The sequence below is a fragment of the Theobroma cacao genome, chromosome 3 (genome assembly GCF_000208745.1).
Source record: "Theobroma cacao cultivar B97-61/B2 chromosome 3, Criollo_cocoa_genome_V2, whole genome shotgun sequence".
Classification (NCBI taxonomy): Eukaryota; Viridiplantae; Streptophyta; class Magnoliopsida; order Malvales; family Malvaceae; genus Theobroma; species Theobroma cacao.
Window position 1 is genome coordinate 35,459,761 of NC_030852.1, and position 26,690 is coordinate 35,486,450.

At 35.8% G+C, this 26,690-nt stretch overlaps 7 protein-coding genes and 1 non-coding gene across 12 annotated transcripts; 5 read left to right on the forward strand and 3 right to left on the reverse strand.

Moving 5' to 3' along the window:
- TRNAW-CCA lies at positions 23 to 94 on the forward strand. The gene has a single exon. It is a non-coding gene; the product is annotated as a tRNA-Trp (tRNA).
- On the reverse strand, positions 480 to 3,023 carry LOC18606791. 2 transcript variants are annotated; one of them, XM_018116863.1, is made up of 7 exons: positions 2,774 to 3,016; positions 2,580 to 2,669; positions 2,286 to 2,440; positions 1,883 to 2,003; positions 1,131 to 1,250; positions 985 to 1,055; positions 480 to 894 (listed from the first exon to the last, which is right to left on the reverse strand). In XM_018116863.1, the coding sequence occupies exons 1-7, from the start codon at positions 2,879 to 2,881 to the stop codon at positions 645 to 647; spliced, it is 915 nt and encodes a 304-aa protein (XP_017972352.1). In that variant the 5' UTR covers positions 2,882 to 3,016; the 3' UTR covers positions 480 to 644. The 2 variants fall into 2 exon arrangements, with proteins under 2 accessions (XP_017972352.1, XP_007040656.2); XM_007040594.2 differs by lacking the exon at positions 985 to 1,055 and having other exon boundaries at positions 480 to 932; positions 2,774 to 3,023.
- LOC18606792 (heat stress transcription factor A-1d) lies at positions 4,512 to 10,910 on the forward strand. Of its 2 annotated transcripts, XM_018117315.1 has the most exons (3): positions 4,512 to 5,032; positions 8,431 to 9,749; positions 10,628 to 10,910. In XM_018117315.1, exons 1-2 carry the CDS (start codon positions 4,724 to 4,726, stop codon positions 9,706 to 9,708), a joined length of 1,587 nt encoding a protein of 528 aa, XP_017972804.1. In that variant the 5' UTR covers positions 4,512 to 4,723; the 3' UTR covers positions 9,709 to 9,749; positions 10,628 to 10,910. The 2 variants fall into 2 exon arrangements, with proteins under 2 accessions (XP_017972804.1, XP_007040660.2); XM_007040598.2 differs by lacking the exon at positions 10,628 to 10,910 and having other exon boundaries at positions 8,431 to 9,910.
- Positions 11,434 to 13,457, forward strand: LOC18606793 (mitogen-activated protein kinase kinase 10). The gene has a single exon (XM_018117316.1). It carries the CDS (start codon positions 11,523 to 11,525, stop codon positions 12,525 to 12,527), a length of 1,005 nt encoding a protein of 334 aa, XP_017972805.1. The 5' UTR covers positions 11,434 to 11,522; the 3' UTR covers positions 12,528 to 13,457.
- On the reverse strand, positions 13,480 to 15,362 carry LOC18606794. 2 transcript variants are annotated; one of them, XM_007040600.2, is made up of 3 exons: positions 14,957 to 15,359; positions 14,162 to 14,272; positions 13,480 to 13,776 (listed from the first exon to the last, which is right to left on the reverse strand). In XM_007040600.2, exons 1-3 carry the CDS (start codon positions 15,102 to 15,104, stop codon positions 13,715 to 13,717), a joined length of 321 nt encoding a protein of 106 aa, XP_007040662.2. In that variant the 5' UTR covers positions 15,105 to 15,359; the 3' UTR covers positions 13,480 to 13,714. The 2 variants fall into 2 exon arrangements, with proteins under 2 accessions (XP_007040662.2, XP_017972808.1); XM_018117319.1 differs by lacking the exon at positions 13,480 to 13,776 and adding an exon at positions 13,784 to 13,990 and having other exon boundaries at positions 14,957 to 15,362.
- LOC18606795 lies at positions 15,459 to 17,610 on the forward strand. 2 transcript variants are annotated; one of them, XM_007040601.2, is made up of 5 exons: positions 15,459 to 15,590; positions 16,042 to 16,159; positions 16,384 to 16,753; positions 16,869 to 17,035; positions 17,234 to 17,610. In XM_007040601.2, the coding sequence occupies exons 2-5, from the start codon at positions 16,049 to 16,051 to the stop codon at positions 17,525 to 17,527; spliced, it is 942 nt and encodes a 313-aa protein (XP_007040663.2). In that variant the 5' UTR covers positions 15,459 to 15,590; positions 16,042 to 16,048; the 3' UTR covers positions 17,528 to 17,610. The 2 variants fall into 2 exon arrangements, with proteins under 2 accessions (XP_007040663.2, XP_017972806.1); XM_018117317.1 differs by lacking the exon at positions 16,042 to 16,159 and having other exon boundaries at positions 15,479 to 15,590.
- Positions 17,798 to 20,836, reverse strand: LOC18606796 (syntaxin-22). The gene is made up of 7 exons (XM_007040602.2): positions 20,434 to 20,836; positions 19,949 to 20,042; positions 19,376 to 19,515; positions 19,031 to 19,105; positions 18,683 to 18,840; positions 18,495 to 18,595; positions 17,798 to 18,208 (listed from the first exon to the last, which is right to left on the reverse strand). The coding sequence occupies exons 1-7, from the start codon at positions 20,619 to 20,621 to the stop codon at positions 18,143 to 18,145; spliced, it is 822 nt and encodes a 273-aa protein (XP_007040664.1). The 5' UTR covers positions 20,622 to 20,836; the 3' UTR covers positions 17,798 to 18,142.
- LOC18606797 (binding partner of ACD11 1) lies at positions 23,220 to 26,221 on the forward strand. The gene is made up of 5 exons (XM_007040604.2): positions 23,220 to 23,480; positions 24,387 to 24,490; positions 24,571 to 24,646; positions 25,221 to 25,304; positions 25,382 to 26,221. The coding sequence occupies exons 1-5, from the start codon at positions 23,472 to 23,474 to the stop codon at positions 25,955 to 25,957; spliced, it is 849 nt and encodes a 282-aa protein (XP_007040666.2). The 5' UTR covers positions 23,220 to 23,471; the 3' UTR covers positions 25,958 to 26,221.

Below are 26,690 nucleotides of genomic sequence, written 5' to 3' on the forward strand. Positions count from 1 at the left end.
CATAATAGACATATAAACCATCGGATCCGTGGCGCAATGGTAGCGCGTCTGACTCCAGATCAGAAGGTTGCGTGTTCGATTCACGTCGGGTTCAATCCCCTAGAACTGATCCCCAAATTTTTTTTTTTTAATATAGTTAAATCCCCCAAGCATATTTCCATATCAATTTTGGGCCAAATACAAACCTAATTTAGTCCATTGTCCACAATAGAGTACAGTCCACCCCTCATCAGTTTGGGCCAAATATAGAACTAATTTACCCCAACTTTTCAATGGACCCCTCATCAGTTTTCAGCCTATTACGAAACTAATTTAGCCCAACTGTTAGGCACGATTAGCAGTCCAATGCTGTGGATGATGGATCATGTTGTTAGTCTTTTATCCTCTGTAGTTAAATTAACAAACTATTGAACAAGTTTGTCTCCATTTTTCTTTTCAACGTAAGGTCAGATTTCTGGACTACCTGCTTCACAAGCAACTAGAGGGGAATGAAATAAGGCCTGACAAATTAGAAACATTAGAACCATGTTTTATCTTATCATACATTAATAACACCAAACAGTCAGCTTTGCAAAGCATATTGACATGCGCTGCTTTGAACATGATAGATAACTCACAGCTCTAAATTCAAATCCAGGAAAGTGCTATGAATTATGTACGGTGTCCTCATCAACCTCAGGCTTCACAAAGAACTCGATATAAGCAATACGACTAGGCTGCTGATGCCTGGCAGAATCAATTTGTGGATGTGAAATAGCCAGTTTTGCTACTGAAACTAGATGCTGAACTTTCAGCATTCCTCCTCTCCCAATAGTCAACTTACTTCCTCTGTTATCTTTAATGACACTACTGGGTAGGTTTGAAGTGGTTGCGTGGAGAAATTTGTATTTATATCTGCCAAGGTCAAGATGAGAAGAGACGAGGTTGATTTGCTGAAGTGAAGAGGTAAATAAGATGTAAAGGATCAGTACAAAATAAACATACCTATAGGAGACTTGGCGATCACAGTGAAATGCAATTAAAAGATCAGTATTCACATAATACATGAAGTCTATCTGCAAGCAAGTTGAGCAATTAAGCTTCTAAATACCTTAAAAAACCTCAAGTGAAAGTGCGAAAGTAAAAAACACCTGCAAGTCTCCATGGCCTTCTCCTTTAAATGTAACACAAGGGGGGACTGGCTGTAGAAGGATCTGGATGCTAGACCCTGGCCATTCTAGGTCATCAATTGCTTCCTTTAGCGCTGCAGACTGAAGAAATGACAACGATGGTGATAATTTTTAGTTGTAACATATGATTGAACCTAATGGGATCTTAAATCAAAGGTGCATATTCTCAGTCCAACCCAGTAGCATCAAGGTATCATCTAATAAAAGACCACAAAAGTGTCTGGAAGTGCTCAAACCTAACATCAGAATACTGAGGAGTATGCTTCTATTATGGAAGTGCAAAACACCTAATAATTTAATTCATTAAGTCCCAAGTTTATTAATCAGCAGTTAGCTCCACCTTTTCAGTGTAAAATAAATGTATATATGAAGTTTACAATGTTCTGTTCAAGCAGGAAAGCACGAGATACATTAAGTCTATTTCAATTTATCTTAAGTAGTGTTTTAAATCAAAACACTGTCATATTATTTTCTTAATTGACATTATCCTTTATGAATAGTATATGTTTTTTTCTACAGAAGTAAACCGGCAATAATATCCTACCTCAGTCTAGTAATCTTTAAGAAAAGTACAGCAGGTTGCGTTATCTATTGGAGAAAGAGGGCATCAAGGGAACGTTTGAAGCAGCCATTAACAAATGTGTCCTAAAGTTTCCTAACTCACAGAATGCTTGTTCCTTTCTCATATGATATGATCGTAGACAAGAGAGTACCTTCACAGTAAAAGCAAGTGGTGTGCTTCCTGCAGGTTCAAAGTTGTAGTCCCATGAAATTGTATCTGGGATTCTTGTCCTGATTTCCGCATAAATACAAGCATCAAGTGAATCAACAGACCTAACAACCATTGAAAAAAATATGAGTCATATTGGGAGCTGAGTTTTTAAAATTCTGCAATCAACCAGTTTACGACGAAATAGCTTGATAAGCTTAAAGTTGTCTTATTGACCTCTGCGTAATGGACTTCTTAAGCTTGAATTAGATACAATTCGGAAACTTCATAACATAGTTAACAAAAAATCACTTCAATTAAAGTAATAAGAACAATTTGAGATTTCACCCATTGAACTACAACTCTGCTACAATTGAGATAAATAACAAAGAACACGGAAAACATACTTGACAAGGAGCTGCATATCAGGTCCTGGGTATTGAATCTCAATCATACTTGAACGACCAGGCAAAGAAAATGTGTTCAAACAGTCGACAAAGAGCCCCAAGCTCACTCCAAACCTCGGTCGCCCTTCAGCATTATATTCATAGCGAATGAATAGCTGCAGTCGAATAGGAATTGCTAAGACCCAAACTGCCAATTAAACCAGCTAGAAAAAACAAATTGACTAAACCATAGACTCTATGTAATTGCGGGCAAAAAACAAAACAAAAGAAGAAGAAGAAGAAAAAAATGAGAACCTCGCGTTGAAGATAAACTTTGGCTTGAAGGCAACCGGTATCCTCCACGATCAAAACGACGCCGTGTTCTGATAATTCCACCACTGCATCCTATAATTAAAGCAAATGGTAAATTTAAAATCTGCAAAACCCTAGATTACTGAGAAAACCATTAACTTTCGAACATAAAATGAAAAAAAAAAAAGGAAACAGACCTGATGGCGTTTCCATCTAACGGCGGAGAGTGCGTCGACCATGCCTTGGACGTTGTCCAGCTGACAAACTAGATCCGGCGCTTCGGCTTCTAACGCCGACGAGCTCATCTCTTCCTCGCTCTCGTTTTCCCTTTCCCGCCAATTCTCCTCACGGACCAAAAATGACCCGGTAATCCATTTTGACCGTTTTAAGAGATCTAACTACGATTGTGTAAGTTCACGCAACGGCTGTGATCTACTGACAGTTTCCAGCTTACCATTTTTGAAAACAAAATTACCATTCCACACTAAAACAAAAAATGCTTTTAAAAGAAAAATCGTAGCCGACAGAAAATTATAAAATAAATTTTTTCTCAAAACTTCCAATTTTTTAATAATTAAAAAACAAACTCCATCACAATCATTATGATCTTATCTACATGTTAAATAAAATGATTATTCGAGATTTTAAATTCATTATTTTTTTTATTGTCAAAATTGTTGGTTATTAATAATCAATTATTCATTATTAAAAATCAATCACTTGAATTTAATTGGAGTTATAAAAAACTAAAATATTCTAATAAAGATCTATGCAAATGACAAACTCATATGGATATAATCTAAATAAGATGATATATAAATCATATTAGACAGTTATTTATGAAGTTATGAGGAGATTTAGATTTTCATTTTAATAATATTAATTAATTTTTGTGTGCATGCATGTGTATATGTTTTTTTTTTAAATTGAAGTGAAGATATATAATAGTTAACTTAATTTTTTTTTATTAAAAAAATCACATATATTATATCAAAATTCTTTTAATAATTTAACCTATAACATTATTTTGGAATATAGTGGTAATATTAATAATTGTGAAACTTAACCGTTCAATATAAAATTCTATAAGTCAATTTTGATGTTCACTCAAATATTTATGAGATATAATTCTTGACCATTAACTAGAGTCGTTTAGTTTATATTATTAATAAAGTTGTTGATTGAGTTTGATGTGATTAATTGGGTGACATTAATTTAATTGAAAATTTTACTTAAAAGTCAAATGATAAAATAGAAAATAATGCATTATCGAGGATATCGAATTTAAATGTTCTTGAAATTTAATCTCATGCCTTTAAAATTGTTTAATTAAAAAATTATGATATAATACTAAAAAAATATCAAATTATTAAAAAATAAATAAACTATCATTTTTATTCATTAATAAAATTTTTATATACTTTTATTTTAAAAAATATAAAAAATTTATTTTTCTAAAATATAAAAAAAATTTATTTTATTTCAAAAGTATCTTCATCTATTAAAAATAATTATAATATTACATTTTAAAAAAAAATACCTTTTAAGATAATTTTAATTGAAATTATAACTTATAAAAAAAATTTATCAATATAATTTTAATTTAATTTTAAAAATTATTATTTTTTATAAAAACTCATAATAGATTTTAAATTAAAAAAAATCAGACCAATACTTATAAAAAAATTATATATTTATTTCTGATACTATTTTCTTACACACAAATTTTCACCAAAAAGACAGAAAGTACAAGAAAAATGAGAATTGAAAAAGGTCAAAATCCCACTGCCCGCTAATATAGCGGAACACGAGGCCCAATCAAGTCATTTCAGAAACGTTGTTCCGTCGTCACGCCCCAACAAGCCAAAAACACAAAAACGGCCACGTGCCGGTTACCCCTTTTCGTTTTCTGCCCTTAAAAACGCCGCTCTCCCTTGTCCGTACAGCCATCTGTCTGTTTCTCAGTTACCACCACTCTCTTTCGCTCTCACGTTCTTTGTTTTCTTTTTTTTTTGTCCAAAATCCCTAAAAATCCGCATATCTCCGATGGCGCAAATTAACCTTGCCTCAAAACCCTAGAACCCCCCCCCCCCCCCCTTTTCCGGTTTTTTATTATTTCTTTAATTGTAAAGAATCAGTGAAGTGGAATGGATGGAATGAGTAGCAGTAGCAACGGCCAAAACGATGCATCAACCACCGGCGGAGGAGCCCAAACGGAGGCGCAACCTCAACCAACGCCGCAGCCGGTGGCGGTGCAGAGTGCGAACGCGCCACCGCCTTTCCTGAGCAAGACTTATGATATGGTGGATGATCCCGCCACCGATGCCATCGTTTCTTGGAGCCCAACCAACAACAGCTTCGTTGTTTGGAACCCGCCGGAGTTCGCACGGGATCTTCTGCCCAAGTATTTCAAGCACAACAACTTCTCGAGCTTCGTCAGGCAACTAAACACCTATGTACGCCTTCTTTTTTCCTTTTTTAAAATTTCTTTCACCTTTCGCTTTAGTACTTTAAATTTTATAGTTTCTAATAATTAGTGTTTGAACTTTCCTTAGTTAGAAAAAATTGGAAAATATTAAGTACTTTTGTTTCTTTTAGTTTGACTTGTTAAATATTTGATTTCCTTGTTGATGATAAGGATTTATTGCGAATGTGAAATTGTTCCAAATTAAGTTAATTTTTTTGGAAGTGATCGAGTCGACTAAGAGTCCCCCTTGTGGTTGCTGAGAAAATTTAGAAAAATGAAAACCATGGAGGATAAGTTTTAGAAATGTTTTATAGTAAACTGAATTTAGAGTAACAAGTTTAGGAATATATGATTGCGCCTTAGCAGCAAATCAGTGTTCTAGGTAAGGGTATAGGGCTGCTAGGGCTTGAGTTATTGAAGAAATCAATTAATCACTCACTAGACCTTTTGGTTAACAAGATGTTTGTCAAGAACTAATATATGCCAAGTTATGTTACTATTATTGTAGTTGCTTTGAACAGGGTCAGTTTCCTGTCTCAACTAAATGTGATGTTTATACTGGGGATATAATGGCTTTGTTTCATTGTCTCCCAAGTCACGGAATTTTGTGATTTAAAGTTTTAATTGTGCTTCTATCTGGATTTTCTCAGCAACTAAATGGAGCAGAAAGGGGAAATTGGAAAAAGAAAGCAGGTCACATGTTGTTCATGACGTGGTCACAAGGTCATCAAAAGATAGTTACTTTTATTTGTCTTTGTTTGTTGTTACTGGTTTAAATGAGACATATCTGAAGGACATTTAATATTTGATGTAGGAGTGGTACATATGAATGTGTCACTGAGATAATCAACCAGTTCAGATCTCGTATAATTCATCATAGAATTGGATATGACCATTGTTGTTGGGGTATATAGTGTGAAAGATGCGCACACAGTGCAGGCATATTATGCATTTATTTGGACTTTTGTTTCTTATATGTGTGTGAACCAGGCAGATTTTAGGAAATTTAGCTGCTAGGCTTTTTCTCATGGATTAGGCTTTTATCACATTGGATTTAGGCCTCAAAATTTCAGAGAGAGAATTTTTGTCTTTTAGATTGAATAGAGTTTACTTTGTTTGAGATTCAAGGGCAATAAACTGGCCAAAAATAACGAACTTTTTGCAGGGATTTGAGGATAGTGACCAAACAGTAAGGGTTAGTGTTTGTGTTGTGAGGGAAAGATTTTAATAAGGGTGCTGTTATACAGTTCTTGTTCAATAAATTGTTGAATATTGACAATTTTTAGCCTTTGCAGCATCAATATTATAAAATATGTAATGACCAGCCTCATTGCTCAGGTGAAATTTGTGTTATTTGAAAATAATACAATCTTGATTAGTAATCATGTATTCATACTCATTTTGCTGCAACAGCCAGTATTCACTTGACTGAGGCTTACATCTAAGTAAATTTACTTGCAAACACACCTCTATTCTGTGAAAATGACTTCTACAATATTCTAAGATCTTAGTTAAAAATTTCTATTAATGAATCATTCTGGCATAACTCTTTAAAGATAAGTGGAAGAACTAGGATGAAAATGAAATATGTGTTAAATTTTCTTACCGCTTCATATGCAATTCTCAAACTCTATGCGTATTTGTCATTGTACATTCCATGTATATTCACGTGCATTTCTTGTATGTGTATGTATATCGTAGATACATACACTATTCTGTTCATGCATGATCCTAGGGGTTTGACATTGGTTGTCATTTTATCAATATGAGATTCAGATTATATAAATATTTTCTCCTTATCTATGAGCTACTCTGGAGCAGTTTGTATCGTTGTTGGAAAACAAGAACAATGGTGCTTGTAGTTTGGGAAATGTTCATCTTATTGCTAAATGAATCTTATGGTATTGTTTAGATCTGATTGTAGTTTATCCCGTCCTCCTCCACAGATTTCCTTTGGAGTGGTGTATATATTACTTTGGCTTCTTAGTACCATGGGTGTTGCATTTTTGTTTATCGCATGATCCTGCACAGATTTCCTTTGGAGTGGGATATGTCACTTTGGCATCTTAGTAGCTTGGGCGTTGCATGTAAACTCATTCTTCATTAACTATTCCTTAAGGTTATATTGATGTGTTCAGGTAAGCTTGTTTATTAGATAGTATTTTAGGAAGTTCAAAGTGTAGGTGTCACATCAAATACATGCCTTTTTAAATAGAATCATTGAATGCTGGCCTTGATTGATAGCTCAATCATTTTGGTAGGGGTGGAGATAGGAAATGAGTGAGAGCCAACGAGTAATTGTCTGTGGAAAATACATTTTTTTACTTAAAAGTTTACAGTGAAAACTTTTATAAAATGGTGATAGTTGTTTAATACTTACATTGCTACAGTCAAGTTGACACAACCTCTGTGCTGCTCCTGAATTCGGAAACTAAGTTTGATTTTCCACTGATATGGCACCACCTCAAAAGCTTTAGCAATTTAAGGGAGAATGGAAAATATGGTGGACCTGAAAGCTATCCCTCTATTTGACAGTGAAATCTGCTTTGGGCCTAGTTTAGTTACTTCGTATAGTTATTTTTTTATGCTAATTTGTGTTAACATGGTTGGAGTGTGAGCCACACATTGTGGTCTTTATATTAGTTTTTCTGGGATTGTAGAAGTATGCAAGATTTATGATTTGCAGAACGGAAGTATATTATCTTTCAGGAGCTAGATATACCTTACAAGATGTGTGATCTTGCCTTAGTTCTTCAACTCCAGCCCTCATAAAAAATTGAAAATTCAAATATGGTAGTTATAGTAAGGTTAAAACCTTTTTTTTTTTAATTAAAATTTCAAGTGACTTTTAGCAAGGCTTGCTAGTTCAGTAAGGTTGAAATGAGCTGACTCAAGTTGGGCACCTCTTACGTGAGCTTTCTTATTTGTGTTTTATTCGGGTCAATCTCTAATTGAGTCAAACTTCTCAGCTCAATTCAAGCTTTTTCTTTCTTACTCTTTATCTTCTTTTGAGTTTAGACCAGTGTAAGAATATTCCTAATAAGGTCTGTCCTGGAGTGGGGATTGCAGATGGTGCCCATTGTACCCATCTTGGCTTGTTTATTTGACAAGCTTGAATATTAGGCTTGGGCTTATTTATTTGAACTAGTTCCAAATAAAGTGACAAGCAACTGCTCGTCAGTGATTACCATTCCTTTACAGATGGATGTCTGTATGACTGTATCCATGAACTTTGTCCTTTTTTTTTCCCCTATCCTTTTTGTTTTTATCATTTCCTTCGGACCAGCAATATTGACATAGATTTTTGCATTTTTGTCAATAACAATTCTGCTGAGTGATCTGCTTTTTTTTCCCATACTTTTTGTTCTTGCTGATGCGTTTGGATAGGGTTTCCGAAAGGTTGATCCTGACCGCTGGGAATTTGCAAATGAGGGATTTTTAAGGGGTCAGAAGCACCTGCTTCGGAATATTAGTCGGCGAAAGCCTGCCCATGGGCATGGCCATCAGCAGACACAGCAATCACATGGACAGAGTTCATCTGTGGGTGCCTGTGTTGAGGTTGGGAAGTTTGGGCTTGAAGAAGAGGTTGAGAGGCTTAAGAGAGACAAGAATGTGCTTATGCAGGAACTTGTTAGGTTGAGGCAGCAGCAACAGGCTACTGATAACCAGCTGCAAACGGTGGTGCAACGTCTTCAGGGGATGGAGCAGCGGCAGCAGCAGATGATGTCATTCTTGGCAAAGGCTGTGCAGAGCCCTGGCTTTTTGGCTCAATTTGTGCAGCAGCAAAATGAGAGCAATAGGCGCATAACTGAAGCGAACAAGAAGAGGAGGCTCAAGCAGGATGGTATCATTGATAATGAGCATTCCGCTTCCTCTGATGGACAGATTGTTAAATATCAGCCTATGATGAATGAGGCGAAAGCACTGCTCAGGCAGTTCATGAAAGGAGATGCTTCTCCTAGGATGGACTCTTTTAACAACAATAATGAAAATTTTCTGATTGGTGATGGTTTGTCATCTTCCAGTGGAATAGATGGTGGGAACTCTTCAATCCGTGTATCAGGGGTGACTCTTCAAGAGGTCCCACCAACTTCAGGCCAGTCAACATATATACCAGCAACTTCAGAGATCTCAGGGCATTGCCCCTCAACTGCCATAACTGAAGTACAATCTTCCCCAAGTGAAACAACCTCTGAAAAGATTACAACAGCACAGTTTCCAGATTTGAGTGCACTGGCTGGAGTGCAAAAGCCACCATCAATATCCGTTTCTCAGACAGATATAATTATGCCCGAGCTTTCTCAAATACCAGACATGGTCCCAGAAAGCATTGTTGATATTCCAACAGAAAATTACATGGGGTCTGAAACAGGGAATGGTGGATTTATTGATCCTGCTACATTTGTTGTGGATGGCTCAGTTCCCATAGAACTTGATGACATTGCTCCTGATCCTGACATAGATGCCTTGCTGGATAATTCTACTTTCTGGGCTGACCTTCTTGTGCACAGTCCATTGCCTGATGATATTGAATCACCCTCAATGGATGGTAAAAGCAAGGGAAATGAAGGGCAGCCGATTGACAATGGATGGGACAAATCTCAGCATATGGATAAGCTTACAGAACAAATGGGTCTTCTTAGATCAGATAACAAGGGGGTTTAATCTTGTGTACCAAAACGTATATTACTTTCACATTATCTGAGGTAAACCTGAAACTTTTATAATCACATGATCCTCTTATTTTAGCCACTGGAAACTCAACTAATGGCTTCATTATCTTTCTTTTGCACTCGCTTATATATAAACCGTATAAACCTGAACTTTAGTTTTCTTTTTGATTATATCCAACTGGAGTTTTCTTTCACTTCACCTTTGTGCTGAGTCCAAAGACTGTTGGTCATTGGTGGTGTTGGGCAATTGGTTGTACGCATATTTTTTCTTCCTCACAAAGTCTTTGGAATGGGTTTGTGTGATATATTCTCTGGGAGATTTCTAATGATTTGCTTTACAAGGGATGTCGTACCCTGGAAATCATTTTGCTTATTCCTGTTTCATTATCCTTGATATGAAAAAAGCTGATGAAACCATTTCCTGAAGGCCTCCAACATTGACAATGTTTTTAATATGTGGATGTAATGTGAAGAATTACTTTCCAATGTGTTTTTATTTTTTTATTTTGTGGTTATTGAACATCTGTATCAGCTGTGTTGGAGCCAGTCTTATCTTGCTCTCACCTTTTAGGTTTCGAACCAGCTGGCATGAGTAGGACCTGAGTATGGTAACCAACGTGTAGTGGCTGATACCGTAAACTAAAGATAAAGTGAAACTCGAGGTTTAAGGTTGGTGGAGATTGGGATGATTGCTTCCCTTAGATGGGGAGAATGGCTGGTGAGGCTACGCCTACCAGTGGGCTGATGGCGGTTTGCTAGGCGTGTTCCTTGTGAAGGATTATTCATGAATGTTCATATCAATTTACTGTTAAAACGTTAGTTCATTATTTTAAAGATTAAAGAATATAAAAAGAATAAATAGGTGGGGAATATGGGTAATTATTCTTAATGAAAACTTAAACTCCTGTCAGGCATCTCACCGGGTTGCAGTAAAAGAGGTCACTGATACGAAGACCACCTGGTCAAATGGCTCGGAATCAAAACTGAAACAAAAAAGGACAAGCACAGTAAAGGGAAGTCATGAATTTTATATTGGCTGTGTAAGAAGGTGAGATGATTATTGGATTGTGTTAAGTTTATATAGATCATGACAGTTGATATCAAAATTAGTTCTGAATACTAATAATGGCTTTATGATACTACTAGCTATGTGTCACTTCTACTGTTGACTTCTAAGAAAATTTTAAATTTTAATATTTACACGTTTATGAGGACCCACGTGGAGCTTAAAGCTGACTTGGTTCTCATTAGTCTTTGAAGTTTGCTTCATTTAGCATTTATAACTGCAACATTAACCATTTAAAGGTTTAAAAAAGGGGGTTACACGTATGATTTTTTAATTGTGCAGGCTTTTGTTATTGTTGGTTAAAGCGAAATGCGGCTGTTCCATGGCTTAACCTTCCATTTCGGATTCTGATCCTAATAACTCGATGTTCTGATCCCCGCCGGCACGTTCCCCTTTCTTTCTTCCCACCTCTGATGTTATCGAAGATTTGCTCGAATAATCAATCTAACGGCTTCTCTCGTTCCCCTTATTCCGCCATGGAAATCTTAACTTTAGAAGCACATGTTTAACGATAGCCATGGAAAATGGGCATATTGTTACCAGAGTTTTTACATAAAAAAAAGACAAAAAGAAACAAAAGAGACACGTGCCATTCCAAGGACTGACAGATGCTGACATAAACCAGGAGTTCCGTGAATCAAGGGATTGTCACTGCCCACAATCATATCTTCTGTATTTATAACTGTTAGATTGATCTATTTGTTTTACATGGAAAACATTTTAGAAGAACAAGTGTGTAAATGACACTAGTTAGAGAGAGAAGGCACCAGCAGGGACTCCGTTTATCCCTACCACCACCACTACCTGCAGCTGATTTCCGGCAACGGACTCATTACGCGGCGTTGCTGTCAGCCATTGGTCCGACATCTCCAGACATCGAAAGCCTCTCCGACCTCGAGAAACTATCTGTCATTGGCCACGGCAATGGTGGCACTGTGTACAAAGTCCGTAACCGTAAAAGCTCATCCGTTTACGCTCTAAAAGTTCTACGTTTCGATCAGAATGCGGCCATAATACGGCGCCAAGCGGCGTGTGAAGCTGAAATCCTGAAAAGGGTAGATTCCCAATTCGTCGTGAAATGCCATGCGGTGTTCGACGCCATAGGAGGAGAGCTCTGTTTCGTTATGGAGTACATGGAGAGAGGCTCCTTGTACGATGAACTCTCCGTCAGGGTGAATTTGCCCGAAGATGTTATTTCCGGTGTTGCGCAAAGAGTTTTACGAGGGTTGCATTATCTGCATGGGATGCAAATCGTGCATGGCGATATAAAACCATCGAATCTACTGATAAATGGGAAAGGAGACGTGAAGATTGCAGATTTTGGAGTGAGCAAGATTGTCGTAGGCACCCGTAACGCTTGCGACACGTGCATGGGAACATGCGCTTACATGAGCCCAGAAAGGGTCGATCCCGAGAGGTGGAACGGGTGCGACGCCGACGGTTTCGCCGGTGACGTTTGGTCGCTGGGCGTGGTGGTCTTAGAATGTTTTGTGGGTCATTATCCGTTGATTGGTCTAGGGGAAAAACCCGATTGGGCGGCTTTGATGTGTGCTATATGCTTCGGGGAGAGGTTGGAGATGCCCGAGACGGCTTCGCCGGAGTTTAGGAGCTTTGTAAGGAGGTGTTTGGAGAAAGAATGGAGAAAGAGAGGGACAGTGGATGAGCTTCTTGGTCACCCTTTTGTGAATAGGAGTTTTGGAGGAAGTTCTAATGAAGGATTCATCGATTTTGCTTTGCACCATTGAGTTTCTTCAATTTTGCTAGAAAAAAAATTTTCTTTTCAAGCCTTTAGCTTTGATCTCCATCGTTAATAGACCTTTGGGTTTCCAATATTTTGGTCGTACAGATAAATTCTGTTGTTGGAACTAGCTGGTTAATATTCATGACAGAATGGAAAGCTAAACCAGTGAGCTGCTGGCAAATGATTCCACTAACAGAGAAAATGTGTTAGTAAAGGTGAGAGACCTGGTGTTCAACATGATCGATGGGTTATTTTTTGCCATTAGGATGTCTAAACTGAACTAATCAAGCAGTTCTCATAGTGTTGCTGCTGATGATACTTGGATTTTCATAAAAGTTATTGGCTTTGCTGAATCTAGAACAAGATCTCATTAACTAATTTCAGCTTACTTCTAGCAACCAAGGCAATAGCCTTGGTTTCCAACCGTGTTGATGTTGAAATCTTTGTTAGATTTCCCAAAAAAACTCTGATTAGTCTGTATCTAATAGATCACTAGCTCTAGTTACATCAGGGTGTTACTGGATTTATATCACTTCTTTTTGTTGAGAAGGATTCATATCAGATTTGCACCCTGTATGATGAAATTATGTACATATAAAATCAGACAGACCAAATCCAAGTCATTTTCTGATTCCAGCCAAAACAGACAGAAGAACAAATTGATGGCAGCCCGTAGTCTAGCTGAACTCTAAATGAAGATGCACTGATGGCACTGATGATTCCAGGCATTCTTACTGCAAGGTGAAGCTGCGCTGAACTCAACATTTTTACAGTCCAGAGAGTAGACCAACCAATCACCATTTTGGTGTTCTCCAACATTGACAAACACCTGAGGCGGATGCATGCATTCTCAGCTTCTTTGGCATTATCCTGAAGACAGATTTATCACTACCTTGCTAATTTCTCTGACTATGAAAGTTGAAATTAATGTAAACATGAATTAAACACCGCAAACAGACTGCTAAAGAAAATGATCATTTCACTAATATTCATGTTTCAAAATCAAATGGAAGGAAGAGTTTTCTGTCCTGTTTATCAATGAGTGTTACAAAGGTTACACTTGTACTATTTCATATATGCCTCCATGAATCCATAATAAAGTTCAGCAATGTACAGATATAATCAAGTTGTTGACGGTCAAAGAAGGCAGATCTCTACTCTCTATGAACTCCATCCTCAAGAAATCTTCAATCATTTTGGGGGTGCCATGCTACGATTCTTTGTCAATTCCATCTGCTTCTGTAGAAGTCCACCTGGATTCAGTGGATTGGAGTCAGTAACATCAAATGACTAAATAAATTACATAAACATACAAAACAATGCAGCTGCAAAAAGGAAATATAGATTGTAACCATGAAGAATTGGACATTAGATTCCAATGCCAAAATCATGTAAGCAAAAGAGACACCAAGAAATACTACCTTTCAGGACATGCCAGTAACTTTGCCACTCCCTTATGATGTAGGTCTTTGAGAGAATAAAATGAGCCAACAAATCCAAAATCTAAGTCACTCATTATAAGTGGAACTCAGGAATTTTAAGTGGCTCATATTATAACCAGAGTCATAATCAACAGGAATGAATCGGATCTAACAAAGTTGAGAAGGAAATTGATGTCCAATGAATTGAAGAACTAACCTGGTCTTGATATCAGATGGATGCGGGAACGAGGACCTTCAAATTTCCAGTTATCTTCATCCAATGATTTAACCTCTTCGTTGAGTGCAGCCATCAAATCAGATTTTAGAACTGCAATGTAGAAGCAATAGCATTTTCATATATGACAATTAAATTTCAATGATTGGGACTTATAGCAAAGCCCTTACAGATATTGGCCTGACAGGCTAAAACTGCAACCTGGCTAGGGAACTTCCATATTTAGAAAGTAGAAAGATGAAGGACTTAAAAAAGTTATGAATTCTCTCTTTACATCCTTTTCATTGTCCCAGCAAGAACAAAAGATGCAAAATTATTTCTTTACTAAAAATACAATCAGACCCTGAAGACAACAAAAGAATTCTTCAAAATAATCCCAAGAATTTTACAAAAAATTAACCACATAATTCAACCCATTAAACAAAATGGCTGTAAGAATCAATTTTGTTATCATAAATTTCAATATTTGGATGTCAAGAAACCAAAATTATCCACCCAACTAAGCCTCATACAACAAGACTATAATCAACCAATACTAAAGACATCCCAACATATCCTAAAAGCCCACAAAAATTAATGAAGAAATGTAGCAGAAACTATGAAGCATAGCATCAAAATTGAAGAATTCAACAGACACATTCATAACCCAAAAACTTAATGCAGAAATAAAATGACCCAAATGGCTAATAGCACATGCTTAACACAAAATAGATAGTCCAAAGTGAAAGGAAGAAAATCCAAAAAAAAAAAAAAAAAGGAAAAGAAAGAGAAACAAACCACGCATGGCCTCATCCTTGCGATCTTGGATAGAGATAAGATCAGAAGGGAAATGGAAATCCTCCAAACCAGCATTGGTGGTACTTGCTCCTCCTCCAAGGATTGCTGTTGTTGATATTGATGAGTTTGCCGGTGATGAACTATTCATTTTTACTATCGTTTTCACCTTTGCCTTTTTCAGGTGAAAAGAATTCAGAACAAAAAATTCTCACCTTCTTTTGAATATCAGCTTTTACAGTTCAGTTCTCAAACTCAAAACTTTGTTTCGATGCTTGGAAGGTTCTTCGTTGATTTCATTCGTGTTCCGGTCTTTGGTTTCTGGAGTTTAAAACTGAAACAGATACGCTTCTTAATTTGGCGAAAAGACAAAAGCTTTACCAATTCCTTCCAAAGTGTCTAAAATGGTAAATTGAATGTTCTTTCTTTTCTTTGGTTATGGGTTATGGGGCCACTGGGCCTTAGTAACTCTTAAGCCCAAAGATCATTTCTTTGGGAATGAATGCTAATTTTATTTCTTCTCCTGTGAACTGGGGTTGCTCTTCTTTTTTTCCTCCAAGATCGCTCCGGTCTTATTGAGCGGTGTTGTGAGTCAGTGGTTGCTTTTGTTGGAACAAGAACAAAAAGGAAATATTAGGTCAGCTCTCTCTTTTTCTCTCCCGAGTTTGTTTTTATGCTGACTAATCTGATTGTACGCTTTGCCTCAGCATGTTCTTGTTATGTAATTCAAATCTCTCTCAATCATTCTCTCTCTCTCTGTGCAAGTTTTGAATTGGTGTAGTTAATGAAAAATTAAAAATTTGTATTTTGGGTCATTGTAATTGTTCATGATGGAATTGTTAAGGCTCTTGGCTGGGGAAAAGTTAAGAGGAGTAAAGAGAATTTTTTATGAAATATGTGAACTGATCCTTCTTTTCTTTATATGTAAGATTGATGGATGGGTTCTGAAGTAATCTTGTTTGTGCAAACTTCAATCTGTCCAAAATTTCTTATGCTTGTTAGTACAAAACATTTGATTCAATGTAGAAAGTGTCCTACCATGTGATTTTCTTGTACATTTCTTACCTAATTTGTTTCTTCAATTTCAGTGACTCTATGGCAACTAGACAGTATAACCGGTTATGCTTTTATCAGAAACTTGCAATCCTGTGGATGTTCTTTTCTGGTGCTGTCTCTTGCATGCATGTCTTCTCATCGTCAAGTGAGGTCAGTCAGCATGATGCTTGTTCCTGAAACTTTACAAATTATCTATTTCTACTGCAATGGATGTTAGTTGTTAAAAAAGAAGAAAAGAAAATGCAGTTGCCGTGGTAATTAGTCAAGGTGCTTTGTGGGTTAGGTATCTGCCTAGCTATCTTACATTTACAAACTTATGCCTTGCTAGAGCCGACAGCTAAGTTTTCAAGGAATTCGACATCCTTAATTTTCAGGTCGAAATGAATGGACCACCGGATTCGCAGAACTCAGATGCCAGGAACTATATTATGAAATCTTATTTTGACAAATATGAGAACCTGCATGATTCAAGCTTCGAAGATTTTATGGTGCATGAACTTTCTTCCGGTTTGTGTGAAGTGTTTCCAGATAAGCTGAATATTAATGTGAGGCTATCAGTTCTAGAGCTCTCTCTACTTGGTGAAGGTTCTCATCGTCATTTGTCTTCGTCTATCAGATTGCAGATTGAGGCAGAGTCCATTGCTAAATTGCCTGATCATTTTTGTGAAGTTATAATTATACAAAGACTACCCCTTGGAGTATTTGCTGACCCGTTTGAGTTACAACATCTTCATGAGCGGAAGGGTAAACAGCAATTGATTTTCCTTGTGAAAAAAACAGACTAATTGTTTAGTTACAAGAAGGCTTACCGCATTATCTTCTGTTTTTGAGGTTAACTTATGCATTTTACTTGTTGCAGTGTTTACAAATATAGCTGTTTTTGGAGACACTGACTTAGAATTGCCTTCATTTCGGTCCAATCGATCTGTTGTTGAAGTTCACATGGATGCCGGATCCAACATCTTGTCAGGGCGGAATAATGGACTGGAAATCAATGTACAGTTTCCACTACATGCACGATATCAGGCAAGTGAGAGGGAAGGCTTTCAATACAATCACTTTTTTTAATACTTTGTAGTTGATGCAACTATCAATATGAATTTCTAGCATCAGCCATGTTTGATCTTTGTCATTGACATGGCAAAAACGCAAGAGCATGTGTAGATGTGTCAAATGTGGGTACCCAGCGAAAATTTGAACTTCTTTTTCTTTTCTGTTTTGCAGCCCTTAGATGAAAGTGGCTATTCGATTGTTGAAATTGGTGAACCTGATGTATTGATGAGCTGCAGCATGGAAGGAAAGCACCATAAACAGAGCTGTTTGTACATGTCACCCCACGACAGTGCTAAATCCAGAACCGGTTCTGTAGCATGGAGAATACCTTCTGGAAAAAAGGCACATGCCGGATTTGTATCAGTTGTTACCTTCGGTACTGCCTTCTTATCAACTCTTTCAATTGTATTGACATCTATATGTTGTTCAGGCGTCAATGTGTCCAAAAACTTGAAACAATCTTAGCCAATATCAGTTTCTACATGATAAATTTGTTTTAATGGGACAGATAACATATCCGATACGGATTTTGACATCATTTTGTCTGAGTTTAATGCCTTCTTGGTTGATGCTACTTCTTTTCTCTCATTCAGGGTTTAGAGTTTAGGGAAAGAACTATTAATAGTTAACGCAATGGAAAATTCAATAAAAATAAATTAATTTAACACTGTACAGTAGTAGATACTTTCGTTTAACACCAGAGAAATTTACTTGACAGGATAGGTCAGAATGCCATGGAAGTAAGGCACGATGTGAATGCATATATATTGATATGGAAAAACCAAAGAATTATAACTCTTATTACAGGAAATATCAAAGAAGACAAAAGGGACGATACTCGAAAGCTGTAACACACCCTCAACAAACCCAAACACCCAACTTACAGAAAAGAGACACCCCCGCCCAAAGATGAACCAAATATCATAAGGGATGACCAACGAGGCAATGACCACATGATATATACTTAGACTAAAACTTTAACTCAAGTCAGCCATGATGTCTCGCGAAACAACATAATCAAACACATTTAGATCACCCTCTTGTTGCCGAGAAGATCTTTAAATTGCTCTATGATTCTGATCAGGCTGCTAGTACTATGATCACGATGAGAAGCACAATACCAAATATCACCAGGAGCAAGCAGGTCTGCACAAAAAATTTAAAGACATTAATTCCTTGGAAGGATGGTAGACAGTATCTTTCTATGATTAAAGTAACTGTCCAAGATGGCTTTGCATAGGCTGGTCACTACATTATTAAGGTGTGTGATCAATCAGGGTTCCCAGACCCACTGAGGGAAACCCCGCACCATGTCCCACTATCCCAACTAAAAGGGGTATAAAGAAAGTGGGTATGTCTGCCGAGATGGTGCTTTACACGCAGTGCACAAATTTATTTTTATAAAATAAAGAATCAGAGCATTGAAGGTTACCAAAGAAGAATTTGATCTTTGGGTCTTTGCAGCTTTCACAAGTTGGGATTTTGCCTGTCCAGTGGCAGCCTGTGAATTTTCAATATGGGTCCCAATGTCATCTGCAGCATAGATTGACGTTCAGCACTTCTCAACATGACCCAGAAGGTCAGAACAATCATATAGCGAAGGAAGATGAAATTCTTTACCAATTATAGTTCCTTGCTCATGAACTAGCACAGCAAGGTCTTTGAAGATCTCGTTGACCTCACCAATTTGCTGCTGAATTTCTTGAATTCCTTGTTCTCTTTCCTCAATGATAGCCTCATTAAAAGCAATTTCATTATCCAACAGCAAGACCTCCTGTCTGCAAGAAAAAATTACTCAAAAGCTAAAGTCAGTAATTGGATAATCATGTTCATAAAAAAATAAATGATAAGATAATGCAATAAATAAACAGTCTATAAACAAATATAGACTGCTTCAAAATATATACTCAAAAACTGAAGCACCATATGAAAAGGACTGCTTGCAAGAATTTGTAAAGCAGAACTTACCTTCTTGATTCCACAAGAAGGGCTCGCTGTTCAGCACTTTTATCTGAACCTACATCTATCTCACCGGCCGTGTAGCTGCATATAACAGGAAGAACCTCTAGTATAAGAATAACATGCAAAATACTAGAGCAGGATTGAAGCATAACACAAGTATAACCATCAAACAATTAGCACTTGCAACCAGTAAATGGCAGAAACTTCAGTAATCAATATAGATGTTTCGTAAAAGATTTGTCAAAACCATGTTGCTAATGACTCAATTTTCAGTGTACACCATGAACAAAAAAGCAGTGAATGCATTCACTTCCCCATCCATGTACATGTAAAGCCTCCCACAATAAATACCTTGAGGGAAGAACTGTCTGGGGAACAAAAGGAGTGTATGCTGTTTCCCTTTCAGCGGCAAGCCGTTGAGCCTTCTGAAACTCTTTCAAAACTGCTTGAAAATCTTTTGCAAGTTTAGCATCTGTTATCTTCTTGCTTGCCTACAATTACAAGGAATTACAAGGCATCAAGTACTTCCAGAGGGGAAAGGGGAGAGAGAGAGAGAGGGGGCAGGGGTGTTGTCAGCTCATCTCTGTAAAGTCAAGACCAGCAAGCTTAATTTAATTTAAGAATGTTTATGCTCAGGTTTATACATGGAATGGCAAGATTCCAAGTATATAAAAACCCCCCACCCCCAAAATTTAAACAGAAAAATATTATGTCATCCAGATATCTTATACGTAGTGGAAAATCAGTTATAATTGCACATTTCAGAGCGGTTTTAGCAATAAGCTAAATAACCTTTGCACGAATTAACCAGAGTTTATACAGAACAAAAAATTCAACATCTCCTCTTTGTTGATTTAAAAGGCAAAATAGAAGGCTGCTTGGTCCACATAATCAACCAATAATCGTAAACAAAACCAAACTTACGCTAACTTCAGCACGGTGATCTGTTTCACTAGCTTGTTTAAGTTTAGCCGAAGTGTCCTTCACTAATTGCCCGATATGTAGCCTCGTTTTATGCCTGCGAAGTGAGACATGTCAAAGAAAGCAACTCGTTGCGCATGCAATACAATGACGCAGACCGCTAAGGGATCAAGAAAGGCCAGCATTATACATCAACAAACATGTAGTAAAGTTTTCGACAATTGTCACAATTATCCAAACGAAAATTGATAAACTCTCTGAGCTTTCTTCAAAGGCGAGTCAAAATTGAACTTGACCAACGGAATCATTTATCACCATCCCTAACTGAAATTCCCAAATAGAAAGATCAAAGCTAAAATCAACGCGATTGAACAAAATTAAACCAAAATTTTGCGTATCTTAATTCAAAAATAAAAAATGATCACATTCAAATAAAGTGATCAGTTAAAATTGCAAAACGGAGCCATCGAAATTGGGGCAAGACTCACAGCTTTTCTCGGAGCTCAGGCGTGTCCTTAGGAGTCCCGAGGGTATTGACGAGTCGCTGGAAGGTGGAAACGGCGGTGTTGATCTGGAAAATGCCAGAAGCCACTGCTTGCGTGGCGTCTTGCTTTCCGTTAATCAGGCTTTGCCTCGACGCGAACGGCCGTCCAGCTTCCAGATCTTGAAAGCTCATGATTGCTCTTTTCTCTCTCTATCCGACCCTAAACTTTCTCGAGAAAATTAATTTTCTTGAGAAAGTGATGGGAAAGCGAAAACAACAGGCCGAGAGGGGATAGGGAAAGAAACACCGATGGGAATTTGGTGAAAAAAAGGAACCGAAGAACAGGGCGAGAATTGAGGGCACGGAGCGAAAGAGAAAAGAGAAAACAATAAGACGTTTCTTTAAAGAAATAGAAAAAAAAAATAAAAATAATAGATTTAATAATTATTGTGAAAAGCGGTTTGTTTGGCTTGTTGATGTGTAAGGCGCCTGCGTAATTTAAAAATAAAATGGAAAATTTTAAATTTATTTTTTGTTTATTTGGTTAATTACTTATTCCCTTTTATTTTGTTCCGGCAAAGTGACGTGGACGGGAGATGGGACACGTGGTTGATGGACAGACGGGAAGGTGAGTTTCCACCGAGTGGGCTCGCTGGTTTACTGATTAAAAATATTATTATTTTTGTTTTAGGACTTATTTTTAGATTGTGAATTTTTTTAAAACAATTTTTACTTTAATAGACGGTCATAAAATTATAAAAAATATTTATAAATGTGAATAAATAAATAATTTTTTAAATTAAAATATTTTAATAACTTTATTTGATAAAAATTACTATTCATCTTTTCATGAAAAAAAATATTTATTCATGAGATATTAATTTAAAACATTATAAAATATAACAATAAAAAATGTTGAGATCGCAAGGACGTGAACTTTCTCCTTTACTTTTTAATATAAAGCTTTGATAGCGAAGCGCAAAATAAATAATAGGTTAAAGTTGGCTTGGTTCACGTGTCCAAGATCAGAGCGATGTATTTGAAGCTTAATTCATCTTTACGTTTTGTCAGTGAAATTTTATATTAGTGAGAAAAATGAAAGTTATTTACTAATATTTTTGTTTTATGTTGGTTTTTCATTTATTGGTAGGTTTTGATAGTAATTAAAAATAGGCGAAATTCTATAAAAGCATAAACAAATAATTTTTCTCATAAATCACATTCAGAATAATTTGCATGTAATTTTCTTAAAAATAGATTATTGAATTGAAGCATAATATTTACCTTTACATGTTTATTTAATAAAATTTTTTGAGTAAAATATCCTGACCCCGTTAAGTTTTAATTATAACTTTAAGTAAGTCCATTAATATTCGAAATAGACAACCCTCTCAAATAATATATTTTGTTAAATATATAAATTTAACTGTTAATTAACGCTTAATGTTTATATTAGTTTGATAATGTGATAATATTTTTTGTACAATTTAACTTGTTATTAATTTTAAAAATTATTATATTATATAAATTATAATTTTTTATTTTAAATTATTTTCTTATTAAAAAAAATCTCTCAAAATTTACCTCTCATCGTTGACTACCTTGCTGTCGGATTCTAGTGCAATCATGCTCCTAAGGGAGGGGAGCGTCAATCTCAAGCTTTTGAGAAGTGCGAGATCTGGGATGTACAATCAAATTGCGCTTGCTAGATCTTACTACGAAATAGTCGATTGCTGAAAGCAAGCATTATCGATTGATCTAAAATAAAAAAAATAATGAAAATTTGTGGAGAAAGGATAAGAGTATTTTAAGCATTTCACATTTATCCGTTATCATCATTTACACGTTTGGAGATCAACAGATCTACATGAAATTAAGATTAAAACTTATAAAAATTAGAGTGTGTTATTCAAACTTTGTTGCTTTTTAACATAAAAAAAAAGTTCTAATAATTGAATACATGTAATAGATCTTTTCTTTCAATTATCATCTCATTTTATTGTTTAACTATATATTTTTTATTTCTTTATTTTTAATAAGATAATTTAGCTTGTATTTTATTTGATCTTATTGGAATCTCACATGTAAGTTTTCATTATTCAATTTTTTGGATGGTCGATGAGCAATTATTTTTATAATTAAAAGAATAAAAATAGTTTGTCTAATTATGTATTATGGATACTATCTAAATCACTACAAGAACCAGTATCTAGTACGGTTAAATATGCTAATAGATAATATGTAAAGACATTATTCGATCTATTTAAATAAGATTAGGGTATCGATAATAATTTTGACGTACCCATTACTTTATTTAATTATGGATAATGAATTTTTAAATATATATTTTAAATTTCATATTATTTATTAGTAATTCTTATAATTAGTAAATTATTTATTTTAATTTATACACTGTTTAAGTATAATTTTTATTTTGAATTTATTAATTTAATTTTGATTAACAAAACAAGTAAAAATAATTAAATTTTATTTTCTATTATTGAATTTGGATGGAATAGGACTCCCACATCATTTTCAATTAAATAAATGAACTAAAATTTTAATGAAATATAAATATTAAAATTTATATTTGAAATTCACGTACTATCTTAAAATTTCGAATACCTTACTCTTTTTCATTTATTACTAGCATATTAGGAAATTAAGGAATGTCCAAAGGCACGTGTGAAGTGGGTCCGACCTGAGGAGACTCAGATCCAATCAACTAAGAGGTCCAGAATTATTAATTCCTTCATTTCAACAATGGAATCTGTCCTGACCCGACCACAACCCCTAATTATTGCCTCAAACCAAATTTCTCCCTCCCTTTTGGTCTCTCGCACGTGCTACGAGTGCCGGCGAGCCAAGCCATTTCCCATTTTCGCACCTCCACCCCAACCCTCGCACGTGCGCCAAAAACCTCTCCAGACACTCTTCCCTCCTTTAAGTAAAGTCCCTTCTTTCATTCTTCCTCGACAGTCTCATTTTTTTTCTTTCTGAAGACAAGACTTTATCGCTTGGCGGAACTTTGACCATTTGACCATGTCGTCGGTGAGTTATTTTCCTTTCGTTTTGATTGCTTCTTCTTGGGCTAGTTTTGGTTTTGATTCAGGAAGAACGTTGTTTTTATTTTCTTTATCGGTTCTTTCTTTGCAATCTGAAGTTGGGTTCTTGTTTGCTGTATGTTTGAATCTTTCTCTCTTTCTTTATCTGTTCTTTGGTATGTTTGCTGTAAGGTTCAATGGATTCATGGGAGGATAGGGATTTTAATCACTTGATGAATATAGGATAGGGTTCCTCGAGATTGCGATTCGCATTTGATTATTTTGCTTTGTTGAAAAGAAGTAAAACTTGATTCTATAATTACATGAGCTAATACAGTCTTTTAGATATTCATAAACAATGTAGAATTGGATTGGTGGAACGAACAAAACCATATTCGACTAGTAACTCCCACTAGTTTTGAGGAACCTAGCAGAGTGGAGTTAGCCAGCAAAAATGGGAATTATAGATTTTGATAATTTGGGAATTTAGATGGTAAGCAGCTTATCAAATACATGCATATAGCTATAGACCATTATGACAGAAGCATAAGAGAAATTTGAGGTCTTCTTCTGGCAGGAAGAAATTGCCGATTTCTTAGTCTACCAGTAAGTGATTTATGCATAAGCTTAAATTGAATCATTCTAGATTTCCCACTTAATTTATTTGAATTTTTCTTAGCTATTGTGTGTGTGATTGCTTCATATCTTTCCATCAAGTTGTCGAGGACTTGAGGTTGAGTTATACATGATAGGTCAATAGAGTTCATATATTATGACTGGTGGAGATGTTATGAGTTTGGTGAGAAATGATTGTTTGAGGTTGCTAAGTTGTCTACATTTACATTTCTTTCTCTTAGCCTGGTTACTATCAAGACAAGATTCTAGAAGTTCACGTTTTATGTTCTCATTGCAGATTAAGACTGTTAAAGTCAGCAATGTCTCTTTAGGAGCAACTCAGCGAGATGTCAAAGAGTTCTTTTCCTTTTCTGGTGATATTGAATATGTTGAAATGCAGAGGTCGGTTGCTCTTTTAGTTCCTAACATCTTTTTTTCTATTACTTTTCTGTGGTAATGAGGCTTATTATATGGTTATGCAGCGATAATGAGCAGTCCCAAGTTGCCTATGTTACCTTCAAGGATTCACAAGGAGCAGAGACTGCTGTTCTTCTTACGGTAATTTCACTTTAGACTATCAATGGTTTCACTGTAATGTGTCTTTTTTCCACTTGGAAATGGTTGTCTTTTGGTTTCTTTGTTGATAATATAAGACAAACTACAGTGTGATATCTTGCCAGATTGTGCAAATATTGAACAATTTTTGATTTGATGACAACATGGATAGCTTGTCCTCTTTAAATTGAATGCCCTACTTTCCTTTTTGGGACATTTTAAAATAATGGACATCTTCCTTTCTGGAGATCACATTTCTTTTTATCTTTTTTCAAAGCCGCAGAATCCATAAAATTCTAATATGAGAAAAAGTATCAAAACCCCAATTTAAAAATGTGCTGCAAAAGGTTTCTCCCAGAGCTATATGCCAAGTCCATGGCTAAACAGGACATCAATTTGGGAAAAAAAATAGTAGTAGTGTAATTCCTTAACTCTGAAGTAAACCGCAATTTTGCTTACCAATATATTAAGTTATGTATGATTACTTGAAAGGCATGTATTGATGTCTCAAATGTGGATTGGCTTTTTCTCTTTATGGCATATTAGTTAAATAAGTGATCAACTACTTGTGTTTCAGGGAGCAATAATAGTTGATCTATCTGTCAGCATTACTTTAGCTCCAGACTACAAGCTGCCCCCTGCTGCTTTTTTACCACCCTCTGTAAGTATTACACTGTATTGATAGTTTGGATGCTAGAACAACGCTTACATTGTTTTCTATCTTCTCATTTTCTGCAGGCAATACAAAATAAAACTCCCGGTGGTGGTGATTCTGCTATTCGAAAGGCTGAGGATGTTGTTAGTGGCATGCTTGCTAAGGGATTTATCTTAGGCAAAGATGCAGTCAACAAGGCAAAAACCTTTGATGAGAAGCACCAGTTAACATCAACAGCCTCAGCCAAGGTAGCATCTTTTGACAAGAAAATTGGGTTCACTGAGAAGATAACTGCTGGTACTACTGTTGTTAGTGGCAAAGTACGAGAAGTGGATCAGAAATTTCAGGTTTCAGAGAAAACCAAATCAGCTTTTGCTGCTGCTGAGCAAAAGGTTAGCAGTGCAGGATCTGCCATAATGAAGAACAGGTATGTATTCACTGGAGCTTCGTGGGTAACAGGTGCTTTCAATAAGGTTGCAAAAGCAGCAGGAGACGTTGGCCAGAAGACAAAAGAAAAAGTGGGAGAGGCTGAAGAGGAACGGAAAAGAAAAGTGGTTGATGACTTTGCGCAGATTCATCTATCTGAGTCCCCTAAAGCATCTGCACCAAGTGAACAACCACTTTCAAAGCCTGCACCCGCTCAAGGATTGATCCTTTGATTTGCTGCCTCTGTAAATAGTTATGGAACTATGGAATCGAATTCAGTCATCTCTTAATTACATGCTTCGTTTTTCCAGTGTGGAAATGGTGAAATGTAGGATAAACCTATCCCATAGCATTTCATATAATGAACTATCTTCTTTGCCAGAATGCTGAATGAATTGAACAGTTACATTGTTGTTGGTGGTTCCTTGTAGTTTTTAGCCTTATTTGGCTTTCTATTGGCAAGCCTTTGGTCCTTCTGGATTATGGTTTTAGTTTTATATAGAAACTATGTTCCTTATGGTTGGGTTTGTGAGCTCAAATGTCTAAAGTCTGTGACTGTTCCCTTGGGTGCTTGAAGACAAACAGTCTGAGGTTGACGTCTCAGTGATTTTGATAATATGATAATGATAATATGAAATTTCAGGAATGATGTAATAGTAGTATTAATATGATCATACAATGACATGCATTTGATAATATTGATGTGGAATTATCTAAGGTAAATTAATGGTTTTAAACAACATTAGAAAAGAAACGAATCAAAAATATAATTTAGGGAAAAAGTGCTACGAAATAAAAAATAATTTTATTTTTATGTTTCATAATTTAAAATAATGAAAAAAATATTTTAAAATAAATAAAAAAATCACATCATTATTAACATGTCATCATATTCATTATCACATCAATAAAAAATATTATAAAAAATTTTGACACTATTAAAAATTGAATTGACATTATCAATTT